Genomic DNA, 26012 nt, shown 5'->3' with positions numbered 1-26012 from the left:
AAAGTGCAGGGCTAGAGGCCAGAATCAATAAATGAAAATGTAAAGAGCTCGTCGGAGTGTCCGAGTGTGGGATCACTTCTTTCCTGGTGCTCGCCATGGTGGTAGGAAGGAAGATCAGGGTGAGGATTGTGTGGTCCACACTCTTGGCTAGTGAGACTGAACCATGTGGAAGACAGTGTGGTGCTGGGAAACATGCTGGAAGCATTATCTGCCATCCAACCGACCACCTGTTTGCACTGTTCTGCTGTCCCGCTCCCCTTCTGCAAAGTGGGACAGGAAGCTAGGTCTCATGGATGAGCATGTTTTTTGTGCTCCCACAGTAGGCTGAATTTCACCTGACCCACGGCCTCGATCCCTGCGTGCACCATCAGCAGCATGTCCACTTCCACATCACTTACTGCACACCTTGCGCATTTTAAATTAGGTATATAATGTATGCCTACAAACTTTCCGGTATTAATAGAGAAAAAAAAATATGTAGCCCTGAAAAGGCCTTTTGTTTTAATGGTGCAGCAGCAGTATACAAGTACTGCAACAGCAATTAAACATGGCATATATGCCTGCTCTAATCCAAGCTCTCCCTTCTAGATCGACTCTACCTTATCTGCTTCCAGAGGAGACCCGATGATGTGATGCAACCGGCCAATTACAGTAATACCAGTAGCCAACATGGCTCCGGCATTACCGTCTATGGCAGGCAATCCCAGCATGTTTATTGGCTGACTAACAGCTGCAATACTTGATCGAGTAATGAGCCTACCCGAGCACCCGGAAGCTCGATCAAGTATTGAGCACTGACGAGCATTCTTGTTCATCATCAGTCAACTTCAGTAATTGTCATCCATGTCAATTGAATGGAGGTCACCTTGTTGCTGGTGGATGGCTTAAACATTTTTGCAACTAGCCAGCTGACTCCATGCTCTGTGAGTGAGCTGGAAGTCTCCTTTACAGTGAAAGCCTAAGGAGCCTCATTCTCATGCTGCATGGGCTTATATTGGAAAAACCACTACCAGGTCACATAGGGAAAATTGACCTCCTGTTTCTACATAGAGCTTAGAAGGATTCAGCTAGTCAGTTTTTAATAATGTTATGTCATAGACCTAAAGGAAAAGAGAATAACTATATGGGTAGAAAGGCAAAATGAGCAATTGTATGTACATAGTGCTATAGGGGGTTATATAATTGCTATAAACATGGTGGGATCATATACAGTAATTTCTGTAGACCAAATATCATTACTATGGAACATTATGGAATTATATTATTACTGTAGATATGGCAGGCTCAGTCATATTATTGTTTATGTCCAGTAGGATTATAATTACTTATCCTGTGATATGATGTAGATAAGCCCTGAAAGGCAGTGACCTCATCTTATAGCAGCCAAACCTGGTGACAGGTTCGCTTTAAGACAGGTGTATGCACTCTATTGTTAATGGAGCGCTCCTTGGAGTATACTGACCCGATTCATTAAGTGGCTCAATGAATTAGATGTTTCTGTTACCCAACGTGAACCGCTGCCAAAAATTGACGTCAGTTGTACTGTTTCATAAACGCTAAAAGTAGCAAATTTTTTTGCGCAACTTCCGAGTTGTGCAAAAATTTTGCGACTTGTGAAGGTGTTATCTTAATGAACCAACCCCAAAGCTTTTTTTTTTCTTGACATTTCTTTGTGTGGAAATCTCTTTTTTTATTTCAAGTCAATATGTAATCTTTTTTAATAATTACAGAAAGATGACAATTTGTAATTGTATAACATCAGTCTACATATTGCAGTCAGCGTTGATACTTTACCCCATGACATCTTATTGCCTTGCAGGACTACTTTACTATGAGGACATCTCTAGTTATGTATCAAAGACGGAGGCTGATGCGGTGGAGCACCTAGTGAGGAATATTATTTGTGAGTTTGTGCCAGATGCAATTGTGACAATCACTGGCGGCTTTCGAAGGTAATGTGATCCTGACAAGATTTTCATTGCAACAGCAGCAGACATATTTCTAGAACTTGGCAGCAATATATTAACCTTGTACATGCACCGCTGATGAACAGATGTTTCATAACAATATTATTCAACATTTGCACAATGCAATTCTAGAATACATAAAACGCATTTAGGTTGTTTACAAGGCCAGAATACAATATTGTTCTGTTCTGCTTGAAAGGGCATCGGCTGTAAAGCAAACAACTACGAACAGAGGAAGAGAAAAGTTGTAGAAAAAAGTTACAATTAAATCAATTTCCCTATATTAAAGTGAATAAGTAAAATATTTGCAAAATTTTCACAACATGTATATTGTGGTTTTCATAAGCCATTTAAATGGAAACTCATGGTCTCAATATAGGGCAACATCTTCTTAATTTGTAACTATAGGATTAATACTTTTACATTATCATAATAAATGTGATAACTCATGGATTGGTGGGGGCCAATCTACTGGGATTTCAATTGATCCTGAGAACGGGGCCTGACAGACATACTGTAGATGATTATAGCACTTCTTTTTTTCCAACACTACCATAGACAATGAATACAGCAGTGCAACTCCCTTCTTCAAACCAAAGGAGGGATTTCAGAGCCCTGTTCTTGGGGTCGTTTGGTGTCACAGTGGTTGGGGCCCAGGAGAGCTATCATATTAGGTTAGGTTCCCAGCAAAGAGGATTGCCTTGTCGTTGGCTGTTGGGCTCACATGAATAGAGTTGAGCAATTCTGGATTTTGCAATATTCGCTGAACATAGCTGAAGGCCATTGGAACGCCATTGGAGTCAAAAGAAGTAGAAATGAACAAATATGTTCAGAAAAAGCATGAATAGGGAGCCAATATGGCCCGAATATGGCAAATTCAGATTCGGTGATCGTTTCCGAACATATTCACTCATCTCTACACATGAACTGGCCAATTTATGTGCTAAGTATCTTCATTTTGACTCATTTTCTAGAACAGTAATGTAATTACAATTTCATATATTTCATGTTTGCATGCTAAAGCATTACAGAGTGCATCTTTATTTGTTGATTTGAGTTGGATCACCCCCTCTCCCTTGCAGAATGGATGTAATTATTTAAAAAAGGTGTAAAAGGAACTAAGATTTAGGATTGTCATCGAAAGGGTAGTAAGTAGTCAACACAGATGTCTAAAAAGTAAGGTGTTTGCAGGAGACAAGGGTGTATGGTAAAGCTGATTCGAATCAGTCCGTTGGTCACATCATTAATCTGTGGCCTCTGGAAGGTAGCCCTGAGAACAGATGTTTACCTGATGACACCCGTGGCTCTTCTTTTGAGTAGCCAGCTTGTGCCACCTCACCACACTGATGTCGTACCAGACTGACTAATCAAATGAGCTTCCTTGGATGCCATTAGGTAAGCGGCATTTCTCATGGCTCCAGTTTAGTGACCACAAATTAATGGTGTGGCTGATTGACTGGGCTCTGCTAAATATTTTACATCAACTCTAGTTTCCAGCTTTTCCACATCAAGGTTCCAGCTGACAAAAAATAACAATATAGCCATGTGACCATTGCTGTAGACATGTAACCATTGCTCTTTAACACCCACTCCAAGAAAAATACAATGGCAACCATTCAAATGCATGTAAGACCATGTAACTTAAGGGTGCATCAACTCTCGAAGTTGCTCTTTGCATCTCTCGATTTGGGATCAAATGATTTTCCAGCTGAAACTAGGGACACTACCCAACTGTGACTGGCCTGCCCAATATTTGAGCCTGGTATTTTCACTGGCACAAATCACTTTCTTCAAACCACCAAAGATGCTGATATTAACCCCTTATTGTACTAAGCTACCAGAGATGGCTATAATAACGTCCTTGTACCACAAAACACCTGGGATGCTGCAGACCAGTAGGGTGGTTAACCTTGACCATATCAATGGCAGACATCTGGGCAGTGGCCCTGTCAATACAGTAATCCATCGAGGATTCTGACACCGACCAGTTTAGCACCTAGACTACCAGTGAAGCTGTCACTAAACCAGTCCAGGAATTATTTTCATTAGGGAGTAGATCATGCCGATGCACAATGTCAGGATTACTCTCTGCTTGCATGTTCCAGCGGTCATCACGTGATCACTCTTACATTAAATATATTTTTTCTATACTATAATTCCGAGGATGAATGTGAGAATAATACATTGTGGTATTATAGTAAATATTTATAAAACATGCAAAAATAATGATGTCCTATAACTATTCCTCAATAACAATAACACTCATTTATTTATTAGTACAGAGACTTTCTTTTCCTGCCTACAGATGTGTGTGCATTATTTAGTAGCTCATCATCGGCTTTTTCAGAAGTAGCATTGGCAACTGATGTTTATCTACCTGCGTTCGCTAACATGGCCTATTAGTGCATCTATGCTGTGCCTTTTATTGACTTGATATATCACATTTATTTCTCTGCTTTTACTGAGATGAGCTGAAACTGGTGATGAGGGAATAAATATATACAATTTGAGATTTTGCCTGATATATATTATTTAAATTTATAATGGCTGGAGACAATATTAAGATCCACACCAAGAAATATTTTTTCTTAACTTTTAGAGGTTTTGCTAATATAGTAGTAAAGTATTGTAAAATGTCTCTCTAAAGGCTAACCTAGAACATAACATAATGTTGCATGTAAAGATTAATATTTAATATTTGCACATTTTTATTTATATAATTTGAGAATGGCATGAAGAGGCAATTAAAGAAGACTTACATAACTTGTAAAAATCCCTTAGATCCTCTGATTATGCCTCTCTTTTCCATTTTGTGCTGCATAGCTCCATTGCAGTGATATTGATTTTTTTTGCTTTTGTAGTGCACCATGTGAAATCTCTGCTTGCAGTCCAACTAGGAGTTTCTTCAGAATCTTCTCTGGGCATGTGCACTTTCACAGCTCCCTCCTAGGCGCTGCCAATCACAGGGCCTGGGAGAGAGGTGTGAAAGACTCTAAGATTGCTAGAATGTTGAGCTGTGATTTGCAGTATCTGAGGGAACGCTAAAGAAACACCCAGTTGTACTGCAAGATGAGATTTCACATATTGAGCTACAAAAACAACAAATGTGAATATGTTTACGATGTCGTGATGCCACGCAAAACAGAAAAATACAGCAGAATATGATGAACCCAGGGATTTTCATAAGGTCTTTAATACAATTTTTTGAGGCAAGTGACAGGTTCATTTTAAAGTGATAGGGTAAAACAAAAATTCAACTTCGGGACCATGTACTGTTCCTTCATCCAAGGTTAGCAGAGCTGCTGTGGCTTTGCAATATAGTGGCAGACACAGACGTTACAAACTACAGTACCAAATCTGGAATCTGTTCATTTTCTTCCTGGCCTCTTAGCAGCATAGTACCAAGTATTAAAATGCCACCGAATGCCAATAATTGCTATTCTTGACATAAAAAAGAAGGAGCCCAAGTGCCCATAGTGAATAAATTATGTGATAAATAATAATGCTGAAAAAAATGCGTGATCACCAGTTGGCTGTTATGACCCCAATGGCGAGGGTCTCAGAGGAACAAGTAAGTCTGCGACGTACAAAAATCCAGCTCATAGGGCAGTGGTAACTGAGTTGACCATATAACTACTCCTAACGCCAACACTAGAAGTAGCCGGGGAACATGCCTACGTTGGTCGCTAGATGTCTCGCGCCAGCCGGAGGACTAACTACCCCTAGAAGAGGAAAACAAAGACCTCTCTTGCCTCCAGAGAATAGACCCCAAAAGTCGGATACAAGCCCCCCACAAATAATAACGGTGAGGTAAGAGGAAATGACAAACACAGAGATGAACTAGGTTTAGCAAAGAGAGGCCCACTTACTAATAGCAGAATGTAGTAAGATAACTTATATGGTCAACAAAAACCCTAACAAAATTCCACACTGGAGATACAAGAACCCCCGAACCGTCTAACGGCCCGGGGGGAGAACTCCAGCCTCCCTAGAGCTTCCAGCAAGGTTAGGATACAGATTATGTACAAGCTGGACAAAAATGCAAACAAAAACAAATAGCAAAAAGCAAGAAAGCAGACTTAGCTTAATTTAGCAGGAACCAGGATCAGTAGACAAGAGCACAACAGATTAGCTCTGATTACAACGTTGCCAGGCATTGAACTGAAGGTCCAGGGAGCTTATATAGCAACACCCCTGACCTAACGACCCAGGTGAGCATACAAGGGATGAATGACATACCCAGAGTCAAATCACTAGTAACCACTAGAGGGAGCCAAAAGGTAAATTCACAACAGTACCCCCCCTTAGTGAGGGGTCACCGAACCCTCACCAAGACCACCAGGGCGATCAGGATGGGCTGCGTGAAAGGCACGAACTAAATCGGCCGCATGTACATCAGAGGCGACCACCCAGGAATTATCCTCCTGACCATAGCCCTTCCACTTGACCAGGTACTGAAGCCTCCGCCTGGAGAGACGAGAATCTAAGATCTTCTCCACCACGTACTCCAACTCGCCCTCAACCAACACCGGAGCAGGAGGCTCAGCAGAAGGAACCACAGGCACAACTTACCGCCGCAACAAGGACCTATGAAATACGTTGTGAATGGCAAACGACACCGGAAGATCCAGGCGAAAGGATACAGGATTAATGATTTCCAATATCTTGTAAGGACCAATGAAGCGAGGCTTAAATTTGGGAGAGGAGACCTTCATAGGAACAAATCGAGAAGACAGCCATACCAAATCCCCAACGCGAAGTCGGGGACCCACACCGCGGCGGCGGTTGGCAAAACGCTGAGCCTTCTCCTGTGACAACTTCAAGTTGTCCACCACATGACTCCAGATCCGCTGCAACCTATCCACCACGGAATCCACCCCAGGACAGTCAGAAGGCTCCACATGTCCCGAGGAAAAACGAGGATGGAAACCAGAGTTGCAGAAAAATGGCGAAACCAAGGTGGCGGAACTAGCCCGATTATTAAGGGCAAATTCAGCCAACGGCAAGAAGGTCACCCAATCATCCTGATCAGAAGAGACAAAACACCTCAAATAAGCCTCCAGTGTCTGATTAGTTCGCTCCGTTTGTCCGTTAGTCTGGGGATGGAAAGCGGACGAAAATGACAAATCAATGCCCATCCTACCACAAAAGGATCGCCAGAACCTGGAAACAAACTGGGATCCTCTGTCCGACACAATATTCTCAGGAATGCCGTGCAAACGAACCACGTTCTGGAAGAACACAGGAACCAGATCAGAAGAGGAAGGCAGCTTAGGCAAAGGAACCAGATGGACCATCTTGGAGAAACGATCACATATCACCCAGATGACAGACATGCCCTGAGACACCGGAAGATCCGAAATGAAATCCATAGAGATGTGTGTCCAAGGTCTCTTCGGGACAGGCAAGGGCAAGAGCAACCCGCTGGCACGAGAGCAACAAGGCTTAGCTCGGGCACAAGTACCACAGGACTGCACAAATGACCGCACATCCCTTGACAAGGAAGGCCACCAAAAGGACCTGGCCACCAGATCTCTGGTGCCAAAAATTCCCGGGTGCCCTGCCAACACCGAGGAATGAACCTCGGAAATGACTCTGCTGGTCCATCTAGCAGGCACAAACAATCTGTCAGGTGGACAAGAGTCAGGCCTACCAGCCTGAAATCTCTGCAACACACGTCGCAGATCTGGAGAAATAGCAGACACGATAACTCCTTCCTTAAGAATACCCACAGGTTCAGCGACTCCAGGAGCATCAGGCACAAAGCTCCTAGACAGAGCATCGGCCTTCACATTCTTAGAACCTGGTAAATACGAGACCACAAAGTCAAAACGGGAGAAAAACAATGACCAGCGGGCCTGTCTAGGATTCAGGCGTTTAGCAGACTCGAGATACATCAGATTTTTGTGATCAGTCAAGACCACCACACGATGCTTAGTACCCTCGAGCCAATGACGCCACTCCTCAAATGCCCACTTCATGGCCAACAACTCCCGATTGCCCACATCATAATTTCGCTCTGCCGGCGAAAACTTCCTAGAGAAAAAGGCACAAGGCCTCATAGTAGAGAAACCAGGGCCTCTCTGCGACAAAACGGCCCCTGCCCCAATCAACCTGAAAGGGAAGTGAGACGTCAGGCTGGCACAAAACAGGCGCCGAAGTAAATCGGCGTTTCAACTCCTGGAAAGCCTCCACGGCAGCAGGAGCCCAGTTAGCTACATCAGAGCCTTTCTTGGTCATATCCGTCAGCGGTTTAACAACACTAGAGAAATTTGCGATAAAACGACGGTAGAAGTTAGCAAAACCCAAGAACTTCTTAAGACTCTTAACTGACGAGGGTTGAGTCCAATCATGAATAGCTCGGACCTTGACTGGATCCATCTCCACAGCAGAAGGGGAAAAAATGAACCCCAAAAAGGGAACCTTCTGTACACCAAAGAGACACTTTGAGCCTTTTACAAACAAAGAATTTTCACGCAGAATCTCAAAAACCATCCTGACCTGCTCCACATGCGAGTCCCAATCATCAGAAAAAAACAGAATATCATCCAGAGAAACAATCAAAAATTTATCCAGATACTTCCGGAAAATGTCATGCATGAAGGACTGAAAAACTGAAGGGGCATTAGAGAGCCCAAATGGCATCACCAAGTACTCAAAATGACCTTCGGGCGTATTGAATGCGGTTTTCCATTCATCGCCCTGCCTAATGCGCACAAGGTTGTACGCACCACGAAGGTCTATCTTGGTGAACCACTTGGCACCTTTAATCCGGGCAAACAAATCTGACAACAGCGGCAAAGGATACTGAAATTTGACAGTGATCTTATTTAAAAGCCGATAGTCAATACAAGGCCTCAAAGATCCGTCCTTTTTGGCCACAAAAAAGAATCCCGCACCAAGAGGGGAAGAAGAAGGACGGATATGCCCCTTCTCAAGAGACTCCTTGATATATGAACGCATCGCGGTATGTTCAGGTACCGACAGATTAAACAGTCTCCCCTTAGGAAACTTACTGCCAGGAATCAAATCTATTGCACAGTCACATTCCCTATGAGGAGGCAGTGCACTGGACTTAGACTCGCTGAAGACATCCTGATAATCAGACAAATACGCCGGAACTTCCGAAGGCGTAGAAGAAGCAATAGACAAGGGCAGGGAATCTCCATGAATTCCATGGCAGCCCCAACTTGACACTGACATAGCCTTCCAGTCCAAGACTGGATTATGGGTCTGTAACCATGGCAAACCCAAAACAACCAAATCATGCATTTTATGCAGAACAAGAAAACGTATTACCTCCCGATGTTCGGGAGTCATGCACATGGTAACCTGTGTCCAAAACTGCGGTTTATTTTTTGCCAATGGCGTAGAATCAATACCCCTAAGAGGGATAGGATTTTCCAATGGCTCAAGAACAAATCCGCAGCGCTTGGCAAATGACAGATCCATAAGGCTCAGGGCAGCACCTGAGTCCACAAACGCCATGACAGGATACGATGACAGTGAGCAAATCAAAGTTACAGATAGAATAAACTTAGGTTGCAAATTACCAATGGCGACCGGACTAACAACCTTAGTAAGACGTTTAGAGCATGCTGAGATAACATGTGTAGAATCACCACAGTAGTAACACAAGCCATTCTGGCGTCTATGAATTTTCCGCTCATTTCTAGTCAGGATTCTATCACATTGCATTAAATCAGGTGCCTGTTCAGACAACACCATGAGGGAATTTGCGGTCTTGCGCTCCCGCAACCGCCGGTCGATTTGAATAGCCAGGGCCATAGAATCATTCAGACCTGTGGGAATGGGAAAACCCACCATCACATTCTTAATGGCTTCAGAAAGGCCATTTCTAAAATTTGCAGCCAATGCACACTCGTTCCACTAGGTCAGCACGGACCATTTCCGAAATTTTTGGCAATACACTTCAGCCTCGTCCTGGCCCTGAGACATCGCCAGCAAGGCTTTTTCTGCCTGAATCTCAAGATTGGGTTCCTCATAAAGCAAACCAAGCGCCAGAAAAAATGCATCAATGTCAGCCAATGCCGGATCTCCTGGCGCCAGCGAGAAAGCCCAATCCTGAGGGTCGCCCCGTAAAAAAGAAATAACAATTTTTACTAGCTGAGCGGAGTCTCCAGATGAACAGGGTTTCAGGGACAAAAACAATTTACAATTATTCCTGAAATTTCTAAATTTAAATCGGTCTCCGGAAAACGGTTCAGGAATCGGTATCTTAGGTTCTGACATAGGATTTCTGATAACATAATCTTGTATGCCCTGCACACGAGCAGCAAGCTGATCCACACTTGTAATCAAGGTCTGGACATTCATGTCTGCAGCAAACACAAGCCACTCAGAGGTAAAGGGGACAAGAAAAAAAAATGAGAGAGAGAAAAAAAAACTCAGAACTTTCTTTCTTATTATCCCGCTTCTGCAATGCATTTAACATTTAATACTGGCCTGGCAAACTGTTATGACCCCAATGGCGAGGGTCTCAGAGGAACAAGTAAGTCTGCGACGTACAAAAATCCAGCTCATAGGGCAGTGGTAACTGGGTTGACCATATAACTACTCCTAACGCCAACACTAGAAGTAGCCGGGGAACATGCCTACGTTGGTCGCTAGATGTCTCGCGCCAGCCGGAGGACTAACTACCCCTAGAAGAGGAAAACAAAGACCTCTCTTGCCTCCAGAGAATAGACCCCAAAAGTCGGATACAAGCCCCCCACAAATAATAACGGTGAGGTAAGAGGAAATGACAAACACAGAGATGAACTAGGTTTAGCAAAGAGAGGCCCACTTACTAATAGCAGAATGTAGTAAGATAACTTATATGGTCAACAGAAACCCTAACAAAATTCCACACTGGAGATACAAGAACCCCCGAACCGTCTAACGGCCCGGGGGGAGAACTCCAGCCTCCCTAGAGCTTCCAGCAAGGTTAGGATACAGATTATGTACAAGCTGGACAAAAATGCAAACAAAAACAAATAGCAAAAAGCAAGAAAGCAGACTTAGCTTAATTTAGCAGGAACCAGGATCAGTAGACAAGAGCACAACAGATTAGCTCTGATTACAACGTTGCCAGGCATTGAACTGAAGGTCCAGGGAGCTTATATAGCAACACCCCTGACCTAACGACCCAGGTGAGCATACAAGGGATGAATGACATACCCAGAGTCAAATCACTAGTAACCACTAGAGGGAGCCAAAAGGTAAATTCACAACAGTTGGCACTCTTGTTCTTCTCAAGGTCTCTTGGATTGTTGGGTTGTCAGTTTGCAAAGAGGTGTAGGGGATTTAGAAGTGATAGGGTGATGAGGAAACTGTATGTCTTTCTGTATATATTAGATGTATATGTAGATATTTTTATTCTAGGATAAATATTAATGATGTGTTCTTGTTTGAGGCACTCATTTCTCACATCATGTTGGTATGAATTGTGGCAGGTATATAAGAAGAGCAAAATTTTGTGTCCTGAAAAATCAACTGAGGCTAAGTACAAATGGTTGGGTGCAAACGCTCAGAAGGTATCCACCCGACAGTGTCCACAGTTAGGATGACTGCCTAAGCATTCACCCACCATACTCTTTATAAAAAAAAGTTTACTCATTGGTTTACATTACATTGCAATGTCCTACTATATATTAAAGTACAATCTGCTGCGCTTTCCTATATAGTGAAACCAACAGTATGCAGACAAATACTGGCCAGACAGCTAAAATAATACATTTTCGACTTCTGTCTAATGAATAGGACACTATGGCAGTTTTCAGTGTAAGCTGGGGGAAACTCATAATATATACAACAGGGTATGTGCACAGATACAGTGTGGAGTCAGCTCAATACCATGATATCCACATCCGACATCCACTAGGCACTTTGACCTGAGCTGAGAGCAAGTGACCTTAAAGGGAATCTGTCACCCCATTTTTTGCCTATAAGCTAAGGCCACCACCACCAGGGGCTTATATACAGCATTCTGTAATGCTGTAGATAAGCCCCCGATGTAACATGAAAGATAAGAAAAACGAGTTAGATTATACTCACTCAGGGGCGGTCGCGGTTCGGTTCGGGTCCGATGGGCACCGCGGTCTGGGTCCAGTGCCTCCCATCTTCATGTGATGACGTCCTCTTTTTTGCCTCCTGTCGCAGCTCCTGCGCAGGCGTACTGATTTTCCCTGTTGAGGGCAGAGCAAAGTACTGCAGTGCGCAGGCGTTGGGCCTCTCTGACCTTTCCTGGCGCATGCGCACTGCAGTACTTTGCTCTGCCCTCAACAGGGCAAATCAGTATGCCTGCGCAGGAAGAGTGCACATCTGTCATCTGAGCTGTGTGCTTTTAGACTTTTTTTCAATGTGATAAGTTGAGTTACTTTTTAAAATTACCTGGGATTGTATGCACGTGGCAGCAGTTTAGTAAAATAGCTTGCAATAACGCAGATTTGCTACAAGTTTAAACATCAATTTTTATTTTAGAAATTACAATAGGTTCCGTTTCTTCCACATTCATGGATTTGTTCTCTGTGATCTTGTTTAGATGATGGATAGTATGACCCATCCTGTTCTATAGTAACTGTAATGTACCAGGTGTCTATGGTTTAGTCACATCCTATAGATTCAAAGTATTCCATTGTGCAGCTTAAACTTTTAAGACTTTATCAAGTGCTTCCAAATGGTAACTGTTCCTTGTGTTGTTGAATAATGTCTGAGATGTCTTCACAATGTTGTGTCATAATAAAAATCCAAATTTAAAAAAAGCATCCTACTATATACAGCCTTGTATAAAAGAGGCTAAAGAAACTACAACTTTCTTCAGAGCATTTTCTTCTGTCAAAACTTCTGATGGACTATAAATGGTCAACAAATTGTCCTCTCTCATCCCTTGGCTGAACTTGGTGGGCATATGTCTAGCTATGTATCTGTGTAAGTATGTAATGATATAGAAGAGTTAATATTATTCTCAGTAATATATTTTGTTTAATATTATCTGGTCTAATATTATGTTTAAGATTTTTCAAGGTTTAATATTTGGTCTAATATTTTCTTATCTCATATGTGATGTTCTGAAAAACTGCGCCGTTATCGGTAGTATTCTGGGAAAGGCATGATAGCTGAAAGTTATCATGACATATAGTACTTCTGAAAAGAGGTGACTGGTGGAATTTCCAGTGGGAACTGTACATGGAGTGTTACTTTGTCTGTACATGGTTTAAGAAAACTGCTTACAGGGCAATAAATAGAATTGCTTAAGCTCATGACCAGTGTGCATTCTCTTCTCCGCGCATTCGTGTGAGTCGCCCAGCCAGGGCAGTGGGGTCTCGGTACCGGGTCCAGTCTCAAGGGGTATGTCAGGGTGGCTGCGACCCGGTCCGTGGCCCTGGGGCTCAACGTTAAAGGGGAATGATCTTTAAAGGGAAAATGTTTATAAGTCTGTCATGATGCTACCTGTGGTGTTCGGTCAGTAGTGGGACCAAGGCTGCATTGAAGGGGTCCCCTGGGGGATGTTGTGGCAGCACAGGTGTTACACTTTCCACAGGTGAAGTGGGGTCCCCAGGGGTCCTATGGTGCGTGGCCATGATGAAGGTATGTGTCGATGAATGAATAGAAGAGACAAGTTGTAAGTCTTTAACCAATTTACTGTAGTTGACTGGCCACAGTTCAGGGTACCAGGCACGGATGATGGTGGTCCGGTCAGCTCAGAGGCAATGGAGTGTTCCCTTGTTCCAGTAGAGGTCCGTGAGCCTTTCCAACTAGAGCCGTTAAAGCTGAGGTCCCTGCTGCCTGAAGCTTCCTGCAGAGTCCTCTCTTCCCCCTGTCCTGAGACAGGTACCTGCATGACGGGCAGCTTGAGCCTTTTTACAGGGACTTTATCATGCCCCGGGCTCCTCAGGTGCTACTGCGTCTCAGGTGTGGTGTGGGCAATGTCCATTTGATCTTATGCCCTGCGGTTCTGCCAAGTGTCGTATGGTTCCACTAATTCCTCGGGCTCCTGGTACCTGGCTTCTGCGCTATGGCTCTGAGGGTGCCTGGTCACAGTTCCCCTCTGAGCCCTGTTCCTCTCCTGTGCTCCTTCCCTTCTGGCTACTCCACATACAACCCTTCCAGGTTGTTTCTCCTTTCCCAGAGGCTGCAGCTCCCTCGTGGCTGCCAGGCCTCTCACGTCTGCTCCAGACGTTCTTCCACTTCAGTGTCTCTGTCCAACTACTTTAACTCCTCCTCCAGGTCAGGATACATGTAGCTTAGGGAAGCTCCCCTGAATCCAGGTCTTGAGCTCCCCTACTGGCCTGGATTCAGAATGTGTTGCATGTGTGTGCTTTAACTGGTGAAAAGAACTCCATTGCCTCTGAGCATGACATTACCTTCCCCGAAGGAACTGCAGCAACCGGTCACCTGGGGTGCTGCACATGTCTAAGAGGGCCTACGATTTGGCCTCATTGATGATCCTGTAGTCTGACTTTGGGTCAGCTGTTGTGATTTTGCTTTTTGCTCCCTCTAGTGGTCATTAGTGATTTGACTCTGGAGCGTCTGTCTTTTCCTATATCCTCACCTGGGCCGTTAGTTCAGGGGCGTTGCTATATAAGCTCCCTGGACCTTCAGTTCAATGCCTGGCATCGTTGATATCAGAGCTAATCTGTTGTGCTCTTGTCCTCTGATCCTGGTTCCGGTTTTTTCAAGCTAAGTCTGCTTCCTTGCTTTTTGCTTTTGTTTTGTTTGGTATTTTTGTCCAGCTTGTTCCTATCTGTATCCTGACCTTTGCTGGAAGCTCTAGGGGGCTGGTGTTCTCCCCCCGGACCGTTAGACGGTTCGGGGGTTCTTGAATCTCCAGCGTGGATTTTTATAGGGTTTTTGTTGACCAGATAAGTTATCTTGCTATATTCTGCTATTAGTAAGCTGGCCTCTCTTTGCTGAACCTGGTTCATTTCTGTGTTTGTCATTTCCTCTTACCTCACCGTTATTATTTGTGGGGGGCTTGTATCTTGCTTTGGGGTCCCTTTCTCTGGAGGCAAGAGAGGTCTTTGTTTTCTTCTCCTAGGGGTAGTTAGATTCTCCGGCTGGCGCGAGTCATCTAGCGATCACCGTAGGCATGATCCCCGGCTACTTCTAGTGTTGGCATTAGGAGTAGCTATTTGGTCAACCCAGTTACCACAGCCCTATGAGCTGGATTTTTGTATCTTGCAGACTTACACGTTCCTCTGAGACCCTGTCCACTGGGGTCATAACAGTATGCCAGGCCAGTATTAAATGTTTAATGCATTGCAGAAGTGGGATTATAAGAAAGAAAATTTTGAGTTTTTTTTTTTCCCTCTCTCATTTTTTTTTTTCTTTTCCCCTTTACCTCAGAGTGGCTTAAGCTTGCTGCAGACATGAATGTCCAGACCTTGATTACAAGTGTGGACCAGCTTGCCGCTCGTGTGCAGGGTATACAAGATTATGTTACCAGAAATCCTAGGTCTGAACCCAAGATTCCGATTCCTGAACTGTTTTCAGGAGACCGATTTAAGTTTAGGAATTTCAGGAATAATTGTAAATTATTTTTGTCCCTGAAACCTTGTTCGTCTGGAGACTCTGCTCAACAAGTAAAAATTGTTATTTCATTCTTACGGGGTGACCCTCAGGATTGGGCTTTTTCGTTGGCGCCAGGAGATCCGGCATTGGCTGATATTGATGCGTTTTTTCTGGCGCTCGGTTTACTTTATGAGGAACCCAATCTTGAGATTCAGGCAGAGAAAGCCTTGCTGGCTATGTCTCAGGGCCATGACGAGGCTGAGGTGTATTGCCAAAAATTTCGGAAATGGTCCGTGCTGACACATTGGAACGAGTGTGCACTGGCCGCTAATTTTAGAAATGGCCTTTCTGAGGCCATTAAGAATGTTATGGTGGGTTTTCCCATTCCCACAGGTCTGAATGATACCATGTCCCTGGCTATTCAAATTGACCGGCGGTTGCGGGAGCGCAAAACCGCAAATTCCCTCATGTTGTTGTCTGAACAGACACCTGATGTGATGCAATGTGATAGAAAAACCGCAAATTCCCTCATGGTGTTGTCTGAACGGACACCTGATTTGATGCAATGTGATAGAATCCTGACTAGAAATGAGAGGAAAATTCATAGACGCCGGAATGGCTTGTGCTACTACTGTGGTGATTCTACACATGTTATCTCAGCATGCTCTAAACGTATATCTAAGGTTGTTAGTCCTGTCACCGTTGGTAATTTGCATCCTAAGTTTATTCTGTCTGTAACTTTGATTTGCTCACTGTCATCTTATCCTGTCATGGCGTTTGTAGATTCAGGTGCTGCCCTGAGTCTTATGGATCTCTCATTTGCTAAGCGCTGTGGTTTTATTCTTGAACCATTAGAAAATCCTATCCCTCTTAGGGGTATTGATGCTACGCCATTGGCAGAAAATAAGCCGCAGTATTGGACACAGGTTACCATGTGCATGACTCCTGAACACCGCGAGGTGATACGTTTTCTCGTTCTACATAAAATGCATGATTTGGTTGTTTTGGGGCTGCCATGGTTACAGACCCATAATCCAGTCCTTGACTGGAAGGCTATGTCAGTGTCTAGTTGGGGCTGTCGTGGTATTCATGAGGATTCCCTGCCTGTGTCTATTGCTTCTTCTACGCCTTCGGAAGTTCCGGAGTACTTGTCTGATTATCAGGATGTCTTTAGCGAGTCCAGGTCCAGTGCATTGCCTCCTCATAGGGAATGTGACTGTGCAATAGATTTAATTCCAGGCAGTAAATTTCCTAAGGGAAGACTGTTTAATCTGTCGATACCTGAACATACCGCTATGCGTTCATATATCAAGGAGTCTCTGGAGAAAGGACACATCCGTCCGTCTTCTTCCCCTCTTGGTGCGGGATTTTTTTTTGTGGCTAAAAAGGACGGATCTTTGAGGCCTTGTATTGACTATCGGCTTTTAAATAAGATCACTGTCAAATTTCAGTATCCTTTGCCGCTGTTGTCTGACTTGTTTGCCCGGATTAAAGGTGCCAAGTGGTTTACCAAGATAGACCTTCGTGGTGCGTACAACCTTGTGCGCATTAAGCAAGGTGATGAATGGAAAACCGCATTCAATACGCCCGAAGGTCACTTTGAGTACTTGGTGATGCCTTTTGGGCTCTCTAATGCCCCTTCAGTTTTTCAGTCCTTTATGCATGACATTTTCCGGAACTATCTGGATAAATTTCTGATCGTTTATCTGGATGATATTCTGTTTTTTTCTGATAATTGGGACTCGCATGTGGAGCAGGTCAGGATGGTCTTTAAAATTTTGCGTGAAAATTCTTTGTTTGTCAAGGGCTCAAAGTGTCTTTTTGGTGTACAGAAGGTTCCCTTTTTGGGGTTCATTTTTTCCCCTTCTGCTGTGGAGATGGACCCAGTCAAGGTCCGAGCTATTCTTGATTGGACTCAGCCCTCGTCAGTTAAGAGTCTTCAGAAGTTCTTGGGTTTCGCTAACTTCTACCGTCGTTTTATCGCTAACTTTTCTAGCATTGTGAAACCTTTGACGGATATGACCAAGAAGGGCTCCGATGTGGTTAATTGGGCTCCTGCTGCCGTGGAGGCTTTCCAGGAGTTGAAACGTCGGTTTACTTCGGCACCTGTTTTGTGCCAGCCTGATGTCTCGCTTCCCTTTCAAGTTGAGGTGGATGCTTCAGAGATTGGAGCAGGGGCCGTTTTGTCGCAGAGAGGCCCTGGTTGCTCTGTTATGAGACCTTGCGCCTTTTTCTCTAGGAAGTTTTCGCCTGCGGAGCGAAATTATGATGTGGGCAATCGGGAGTTGTTGGCCATGAAATGGGCATTTGAGGAGTGGCGTCATTGGCTCGAGGGTGCTAAGCATCGTGTGGTGGTCTTGACTGATCACAAAAATCTGATGTATCTCGAGTCTGCTAAACGCCTGAATCCTAGACAGGCCCGCTGGTCATTGTTTTTCTCCCGTTTTGACTTTGTTGTCTCGTATTTACCAGGTTCAAAGAATGTGAAGGCCGATGCTCTTTCCAGGAGCTTTGTGCCTGATGCTCCTGGAGTCGCTGAACCTGTTGGTATTCTTAAGGATGGTATTATCTTGTCAGCTATTTCTCCAGATCTGCGACGTGTGTTGCAGAGATTTCAGGCTGATAGGCCTGATTCTTGTCCACCTGACAGACTGTTTGTGCCTGATAAGTGGACCAGCAGAGTCATTTCCGAGGTTCATTCCTCGGTGTTGGCAGGTCACCCAGGAATTTTTGGCACCAGAGATCTGGTGGCCAGATCCTTTTGGTGGCCTTCCTTGTCTAGGGATGTGCGGTCATTTGTACAGTCCTGTGGGACTTGTGCTCGAGCTAAGCCTTGCTGTTCTCGTGCCAGCGGGTTGCTCTTGCCCTTGCCTGTCCCTAAGAGACCTTGGACACATATTTCCATGGATTTCATTTCTGATCTTCCGGTGTCTCAGGGCATGTCTGTTATCTGGGTGATATGTGATCGCTTCTCCAAGATGGTCCATTTGGTTCCTTTGCCTAAACTGCCTTCCTCTTCCGATCTGGTTCCTGTGTTTTTCCAGAACGTGGTTCGTTTGCACGGCATCCCTGAGAATATTGTGTCAGACAGAGGATCCCAGTTCGTTTCCAGATTCTGGCGATCCTTTTGTAGTAGGATGGGCATTGACTTGTCGTTTTCGTCTGCTTTCCATCCTCAGACTAATGGACAGACGGAGCGAACTAATCAGACTTTGGAGGCTTATTTGAGGTGTTTTGTCTCTGCTGATCAGGACGATTGGGTGACCTTCTTGCCGTTAGCTGAGTTTGCCCTTAATAATCGGGCTAGTTCCGCCACCTTGGTTTCGCCGTTTTTCTGCAACTCTGGTTTCCACCCTCGTTTTTCTTCGGGTCATGTGGAACCTTCTGACTGCCCTGGGGTGGATTCTGTGGTGGATAGGTTGCAGCGGATCTGGAATCTTGTGGTGGACAACTTGAAGTTGTCACAGGAGAGGGCTCAGCGCTTTGCCAACCGCCGCCGCGGTGTGGGTCCCCGACTACGTGTTGGGGATTTGGTGTGGCTTTCTTCCCGCTTTGTTCCTATGAAGGTTTCCTCTCCCAAATTTAAACCTCGTTTTATTGGTCCTTACAAGATATTGGAAATTCTTAATCCTGTATCCTTTCGCCTGGATCTTCCTGTGTCGTTTGCTATCCACAACGTGTTTCATAGGTCCTTGTTGCGGCGGTACGTTGTGCCTGTGGTTCCTTCTGCTGAGCCTCCTGCTCCGGTGTTGGTTGAGGGCGAGATGGAGTACGTGGTGGAGAAGATCTTGGATTCTCATCTCTCCAGGCGGAGGCTTCAGTACCTGGTCAAGTGGAAGGGCTATGGTCAGGAAGATAATTCCTGGGTGGTCGCCTCTGATGTTCATGCGGCCGATTTAGTTCGTGCCTTTCACGCCGCTCATCCTGATCGCCCTGGTGGTCGTGGTGAGGGTTCGGTGACCCCTCACTAAGGGGGGGGGTACTGTTGTGATTTTGCTTTTTGCTCCCTCTAGTGGTCATTAGTGATTTGACTCTGGAGCGTCTGTCTTTTCCTATATCCTCACCTGGGCCGTTAGTTCAGGGGCGTTGCTATATAAGCTCCCTGGACCTTCAGTTCAATGCCTGGCATCGTTGATATCAGAGCTAATCTGTTGTGCTCTTGTCCTCTGATCCTGGTTCCTGTTTTTTCAAGCTAAGTCTGCTTCCTTGCTTTTTGCTTTTGTTTTGTTTGGTATTTTTGTCCAGCTTGTTCCTATCTGTATCCTGACCTTTGCTGGAAGCTCTAGGGGGCTGGTGTTCTCCCCCCGGACCGTTAGACGGTTCGGGGGTTCTTGAATCTCCAGCGTGGATTTTTATAGGGTTTTTGTTGACCAGATAAGTTATCTTGCTATATTCTGCTATTAGTAAGCTGGCCTCTCTTTGCTGAACCTGGTTCATTTCTGTGTTTGTCATTTCCTCTTACCTCACCGTTATTATTTGTGGGGGGCTTGTATCTTGCTTTGGGGTCCCTTTCTCTGGAGGCAAGAGAGGTCTTTGTTTTCTTCTCCTAGGGGTAGTTAGATTCTCCGGCTGGCGCGAGTCATCTAGCGATCACCGTAGGCATGATCCCCGGCTACTTCTAGTGTTGGCGTTAGGAGTAGCTATTTGGTCAACCCAGTTACCACAGCCCTATGAGCTGGATTTTTGTATCTTGCAGACTTACACGTTCCTCTGAGACCCTGTCCACTGGGGTCATAACAGTCAGCACAAAATAGCTATAACAGGAACATAACTTTCACAGGAGGCCATATGCCAAAGTTACATGTGCCACATGTTGTGAAAGCAACAAACTGCCCTACATGAATCCAGGGACATCAGTCCCACTCCCATCATCCACTGTCTGCTGACTTCAGCCTCCCATACACATTGGACCAAAATAGTTCGAAGCTGCCAATATCGACGGGTATGGCCAACAGTTTAATGTGTATGAGGACCCTGGACAAATGATGTTGGGGACGATAAGAATCTCAGATGTCCGATTTTGGGACTGTGATTCTTTTTGTTGAGATACATGTCTGGCGGTGGCTCTTTCATAGAGAGTAACGGAGCGCTTTGCAGAAAATGTGCTCCTGTATGTGGGAGAGTCGGTCAAGATATTTGCTCACCGAACAACTGGCCAAACAATGGTTTATGCCACCTACAGTGTAAGGGGGCTTAGGTTTCTTAGGTTGCCTGAATGAGCATACTGAATACGAAAAATCGTCTTACACTTCTGGGTCTAATTTCTGTTTTACCTATAGACTTTTGTTAGTGGTGACAACAAAACGTAACATACAACGCTAGTAGTAATAAATGGCTTCATGCACTTCGCAATAAGGCCGATCATGACCTTTATTGCATCTTAGCATCTTATTGATTCAGTAATATGCCATAATGCTTTGACTGGGGCTTTTAAAACCCCACAAACATGTCAATGGTAATGTACCCCAGTATGACCTTTTTCCATTAATCCCAGACCTTTTATTTTGTCTTCATTTAAGGCATAAGATAACTATAATTAATATTGAATTACATCTCCCATTTGTTCTGACATTTCTGGGGCATCGTATGTAAACACTCTTTTCCTTAATCTTAGCACTGTATTTATGGGCTTACGGATACATGGCAGGAAGTGTACTTGTATATGTATTTTGTCATTTTTTATTAAACATTGCTTTTTTATATTTTTTAAGAACTGACAAAAAGGTCAAGGGAGGTGTGAGAAATTGTAGGTTTTCTTAAAATAAAATGCTTGCCAATTTTTTATCATGGAAAAAAGGACTTGCAAGGATTATAAAGCATATCATGGTGAATAATTTTTTCTCTAGGGCTCCTGAAATGAAGGTTACCAAAATGTGTTCAAACACCAGGAAAAAAGGGGAAATAAAACCCTTGTAAATAAAAAGTTGTCATAATGACTTCCCTACACTGACACTAGGACCTCCTCCCCTTCCCTGATACTACTTCCTTCCTTTGACTCCTTGAAAAAGCCAAGAGGCGAAACGTGCATTGGAGTTCTAAGGTCCTTACTAATGTGTTGATTTCTTTTTCATGATAAGTCTGGTATTTGGTACACACAGTGTATTTAGGTTGTATTACGGTAATTACCTATTTATTCATTAATTTGGTACATTTTTAATATTATATCGCAAATGAGTGCCAATGATGCAGATCATACTTTGCACGCATTTAGTAGTCCTCAGTAATGTATTCCACTAATTGTGCATGAGAAACTTGACAAACTCATCATTTCTGTAACATCATTATAACGCACAAGAAATAAACCCCACTGATATGATATAATTGAATAACATTGCCCAGATCCCTCTTCTCCCGTTCCTTCACATTTTGTAAAACATTTTGCCTAATATGCTCTTAAGGATTCAAATTCTTCCTGACTTTAATGTACAAGTGGATCTTTCCTACACTGACACACATTTCCGAGCAAATTAAAATATAAATAGCAGCACTTAAAAGTCTTATATGAATCCAGCAGAATAGCAGCTGTGCTGCCCGAAGATTTCCTTTCAAACAGAGAAATGTAGTAATAAAGTAGCAATGATGACCCAGAACTTGCTGCAGACTTGCAAAGTTGAATTATTTTTTCTTCTGACACTGAGAGGCAATAAAGGCATGGTAACATCTCTTCGCAAAGTGTGAAACGGGAAGGTCAAGCAAATGCACCGTAAGAGCCATACAAGATAAGAGGATATCATTAGATTAACAACTTTAACACCTTTGGATTTGTTCACTTTATGGCTATTAAGCCTAAGAGCCCACATGTTCCCTTTCCACATATACAGATGTAGCAAGCACCAAACAAATGTTCATTTTTTCCCTTAGCACGGCATGCTACTTTTCGCCTGGCTCCTATAATAAAAAGTGGTCGGCCAAGCTGTAAAAATAGAGTAAGAGCGATGCGATCATTCGTTAACAGAAATCAACCATTCGTTTAGTTACTTCTGGATAACTTGGTTGAGGACTTTGGTCAAAAGTAAAGTTCTCCATTCCATTTTTTTTTTTAAAATAGGGAAATGGACCATCCTTATTATAATACACCCAAATCCGACAATTAAGCAACTGATATGCTGGAAATATTCAATACAGATTTTACAATTTGCAGTACAAGGGGGAAATTCTTCAGTAAACTCACACCTTTTCTGCAGTACAATCTCTATAGATTCATACTATTTAAATAGCGAAAAAGCGGGTGATCTGCGTTGCTTGTTTCGATTCCACAATAAAAGGTCCAATATGCCTTATCACAGTATCTACGAGGTTTTAATCTCAACACATTTTCAAAGTTAACAAACTTCTTTTTCAGGAGAATCACAACAGTTCTGGTTCTCCTGGAGCTTGTTAACTTCAAATTCTGTAGAGATTAAAACTGCATAGACACCGTGACATTGCATATTGACCTTTTATTGTGGAATCAAAACCAGCAACGCAGATCACCCTTTTTTCCCACTATTTGATTGCAAATTGTTAATAGCTCATGAGTAGTGTTGAGCATTCCGATACTGCAAATATCGGGTACCGGCCGATATTTGCTGTATCGGAATTCCGATACCGAGTTCCGGTATTTTTGTGATATCGGAAATCGGAATCGGAAGTTCCCAGTGTATCCCAGGGTCTGGAAGAGAGGAGACTCTCCTTCAGGCCCTGGGATCCATATTCATGTAAAAAATAAAGAATAAAAATAAAAAATATGGATATACTCACCCCTCCGGCGGACCCTGGACCTTAGCGGTGTAACCGGCAGCCTCCGTTCCTAAGAATGCAGTGAGTGTAGGACCTGCGATGACGTCGTGGCTTGTGATTGGTCGCGTGAGCGGTCACATGAGCGGTCACGCGACCAATCACAAGCCGCGACGTCATCCTTCACTCTGCATTCTTAGGAACGGAGGCAGACGCTTGCAGCGGTGAGGTCCAGGGGCTGTCAGAGGGTGAGTATATCCATATTTTTTATTTTTATTCTTTATTTTTTACATGAATATGGATCCCAGGGCCTGAAGGAGAGTTTCCTCTCCTTCAGACCCTGGGAACCATCCGATATTTGTGTCCCATTGACTTGTATTGGTATCGGGTATCGGTATCTGCGATATCCGATATTTTGCCGGTATCGGCCGATCCAATCCAATACCGATACTTTCAAATATCGGAAGGTATCGCTCAACACTACTCATGAGGATTATACAGCGGTTTTGAGTTTAGCAGGAGCTGGGCTCATAAAATGACTCATTTCGATATTAAGCAGAAAAGCTTTCAAGTGGGATTATGCAGCCATTCTTACATACATTTTCAAAGCAAGTATGGCAGCATCATCAGGTATAGTATATTGTGAATTATAGTGACAGATCTGCTTTAAAAGGAGTCTGTCACCACCAAAATTGAAAATAAACCATATGCAGTATACTTTCACATTAGTCCATGCAAAAAAAATTATACTCCTGGTACACATTTAACTTATTTTGTTTTATGTAAAACAGTTTTATTAGATACTTTAATAAGGGGGCTTTCGTGCACCCTTTGCATGTCCAATAGGGCGGTGCACCAATCCAACTTTTCAATTACCGTCTTCCACTCCTCCTCTTGGGATGACTGGCAGCTATCCAAGGAAAGACGCTGGTATTGTTTCCTCAGCCCTGCATGAGGCAAGATCTTACCCAATGTTAATGTGTGCGGGCGCTCTCCCCTCTCCTGTCTGTAGTGTCAACATGCTGCACACAGGTTTGCACAGCAGCGGGCGCCTGATTCTGACATATAAGGAGATGAGAGTGCGTACACACTGATACTTTATATGCTGGGCTTCTGCAGTGTCAGAGCAAGATCTCATCTCCTCTCTTGTCAGCATCGGCCGCCCACTGCTGTGCGATCCTGTGTGCAGTGAGCGGCCGCTGCAAACAGGAGTAAGGGATGTGAGCACACATACAGCGATATTGTGTGAATCCTCGGCTCCTGCATTGTCGGTGTGCAGGGCTGAGGAGCCAATAAAGGCTGCGTTCCTTGGAGTGCCGTCAGTCATCAGAAGGGGGGTGGCAGAGGATGGAATTAATGGGGCAGAACAGTGCACTTATCACTTGACGACAACAATGGTGCATCGAAGCCCCCTCATTTACATATGAAATAAATCTGTTTTATATTAAACAAAATAGATTAAATCTGTACTACAAATATGAGTTTTATTGGAGATAAGTGCCCTATGTGAATGTATAATTGGTTTAATTTCAGTTTTGGGGATGACATATCCCTTTAAGCCAAAAGAACTCCATAAAATGCTCATAGCGGAGCCAGATAAAGGCAGGTGTACATTACTCTAGTGTAGATGGATGGCTGATATAATGATTATATGTGCTACATTCTTGGTGATGGGAGAGCTTCATAAGTGTAACCAACAGTCTCTTATTACTCTAATAAATAAGGATCTTTGACAGAAAATATGAAAGGAGGAGGAAAGTTACGGCAACAAACTGCTAACTTATTTTACGGTATTCTTGCACCACGTGAATATTGTAATTATTTCTCAACCTTCCCGGGGGATCCTGCAGTGAGGAATCCCTACTGTTTCTTTCATGTCCGCAGCGTGAGCTCCAGAAATACCTGACTAGAATATTTTTAGGATGTGAAACGTATCATGCAGAAAGTACATTCAACACAGACTGGCCAAACTTTATGTGCTGCCATGAATATTGGGTTAGAACTTTGTAAGTATTATATAGGGATGCCCTTTAAATCTTATTTTCTTTGACATTAGGTAAGTGATCGCAGCATGGGCCATATTAGACATTGCTTCGTAACGTAAAAAGATTGGAAGTATCTTTGGCAAAGTAAACTTCAATCAGTTGGGTCTACAAATTTACAAATGGCATTACTTATCCGTTGAGCCAAATAAATATAACGTTTTTGCTCACCTCCTTGGTATAAGCAGGGCTGAAGAAGACATTTGGAGCTGTGGTATTATACAGTCATGTCAGAAAGTGTTGGCACTCTTGAAATTGTTTCAGAAAATACAGTTTTTCTCCCAGAAAATTATTGCAGTTACACGTTTTGGTACAAACATGTTTATTTTCTTCGAGTGTATTGGAACAACACAAAAAAAAAAAAACAGAGAAAAAAAGGCAATTTGGATATAATTTCACACAAAACCCCAAAAATGGGCCAGACAAAATTGATGGCACCCTTAACTTAATGTTTGGTTCCAAGCCCTTAGGAATAAATAACTGCAATCAATCACTTACTATAGCCTTCAACAAACTCAACTGGAATTTTGGACCACTCTTCTTTTGCAAGCTGCACAAGGTCTCTCATGTTTGAAGGCGCCTTCTCCCAACAACAATTTTAAGATCTCTCCACTGGTGTTCAATGGGTTTTAGATCCGGACTCATTGCTGGCAAATTCAGAACTCTCCAGCACTTTGCTTTCATCCATTTCTGGGTGTTTCTTGAAGTATGTTTAAGGTCATTGCCCTGCTGGAAGACCCATGGCTGAGGAAGCAAATTCAGCTTTCTGGCACTG

General features: G+C 43.7%; 1 protein-coding gene across 1 annotated transcript in view; it reads left to right on the top strand.

Moving 5' to 3' along the window:
* The window catches only part of DNTT (DNA nucleotidylexotransferase), a 463694-nt gene that overhangs the window by 158544 nt on the left and 279138 nt on the right, over positions 1-26012 (top strand). The window contains exon 7 of the mRNA XM_077258544.1: positions 1820-1952. Within this exon, the coding sequence (XP_077114659.1) occupies positions 1820-1952 (133 nt within the window). The remainder of the gene's footprint in view (positions 1-1819; positions 1953-26012) is intronic.

Source organism: Ranitomeya variabilis, chromosome 4 (assembly GCF_051348905.1).
Source record: "Ranitomeya variabilis isolate aRanVar5 chromosome 4, aRanVar5.hap1, whole genome shotgun sequence".
Taxonomy (NCBI): Eukaryota; Metazoa; Chordata; class Amphibia; order Anura; family Dendrobatidae; genus Ranitomeya; species Ranitomeya variabilis.
The sequence above is the reverse complement of the archived record's forward strand: the minus strand, read 5'-3'. Positions and strand labels throughout refer to the sequence as shown.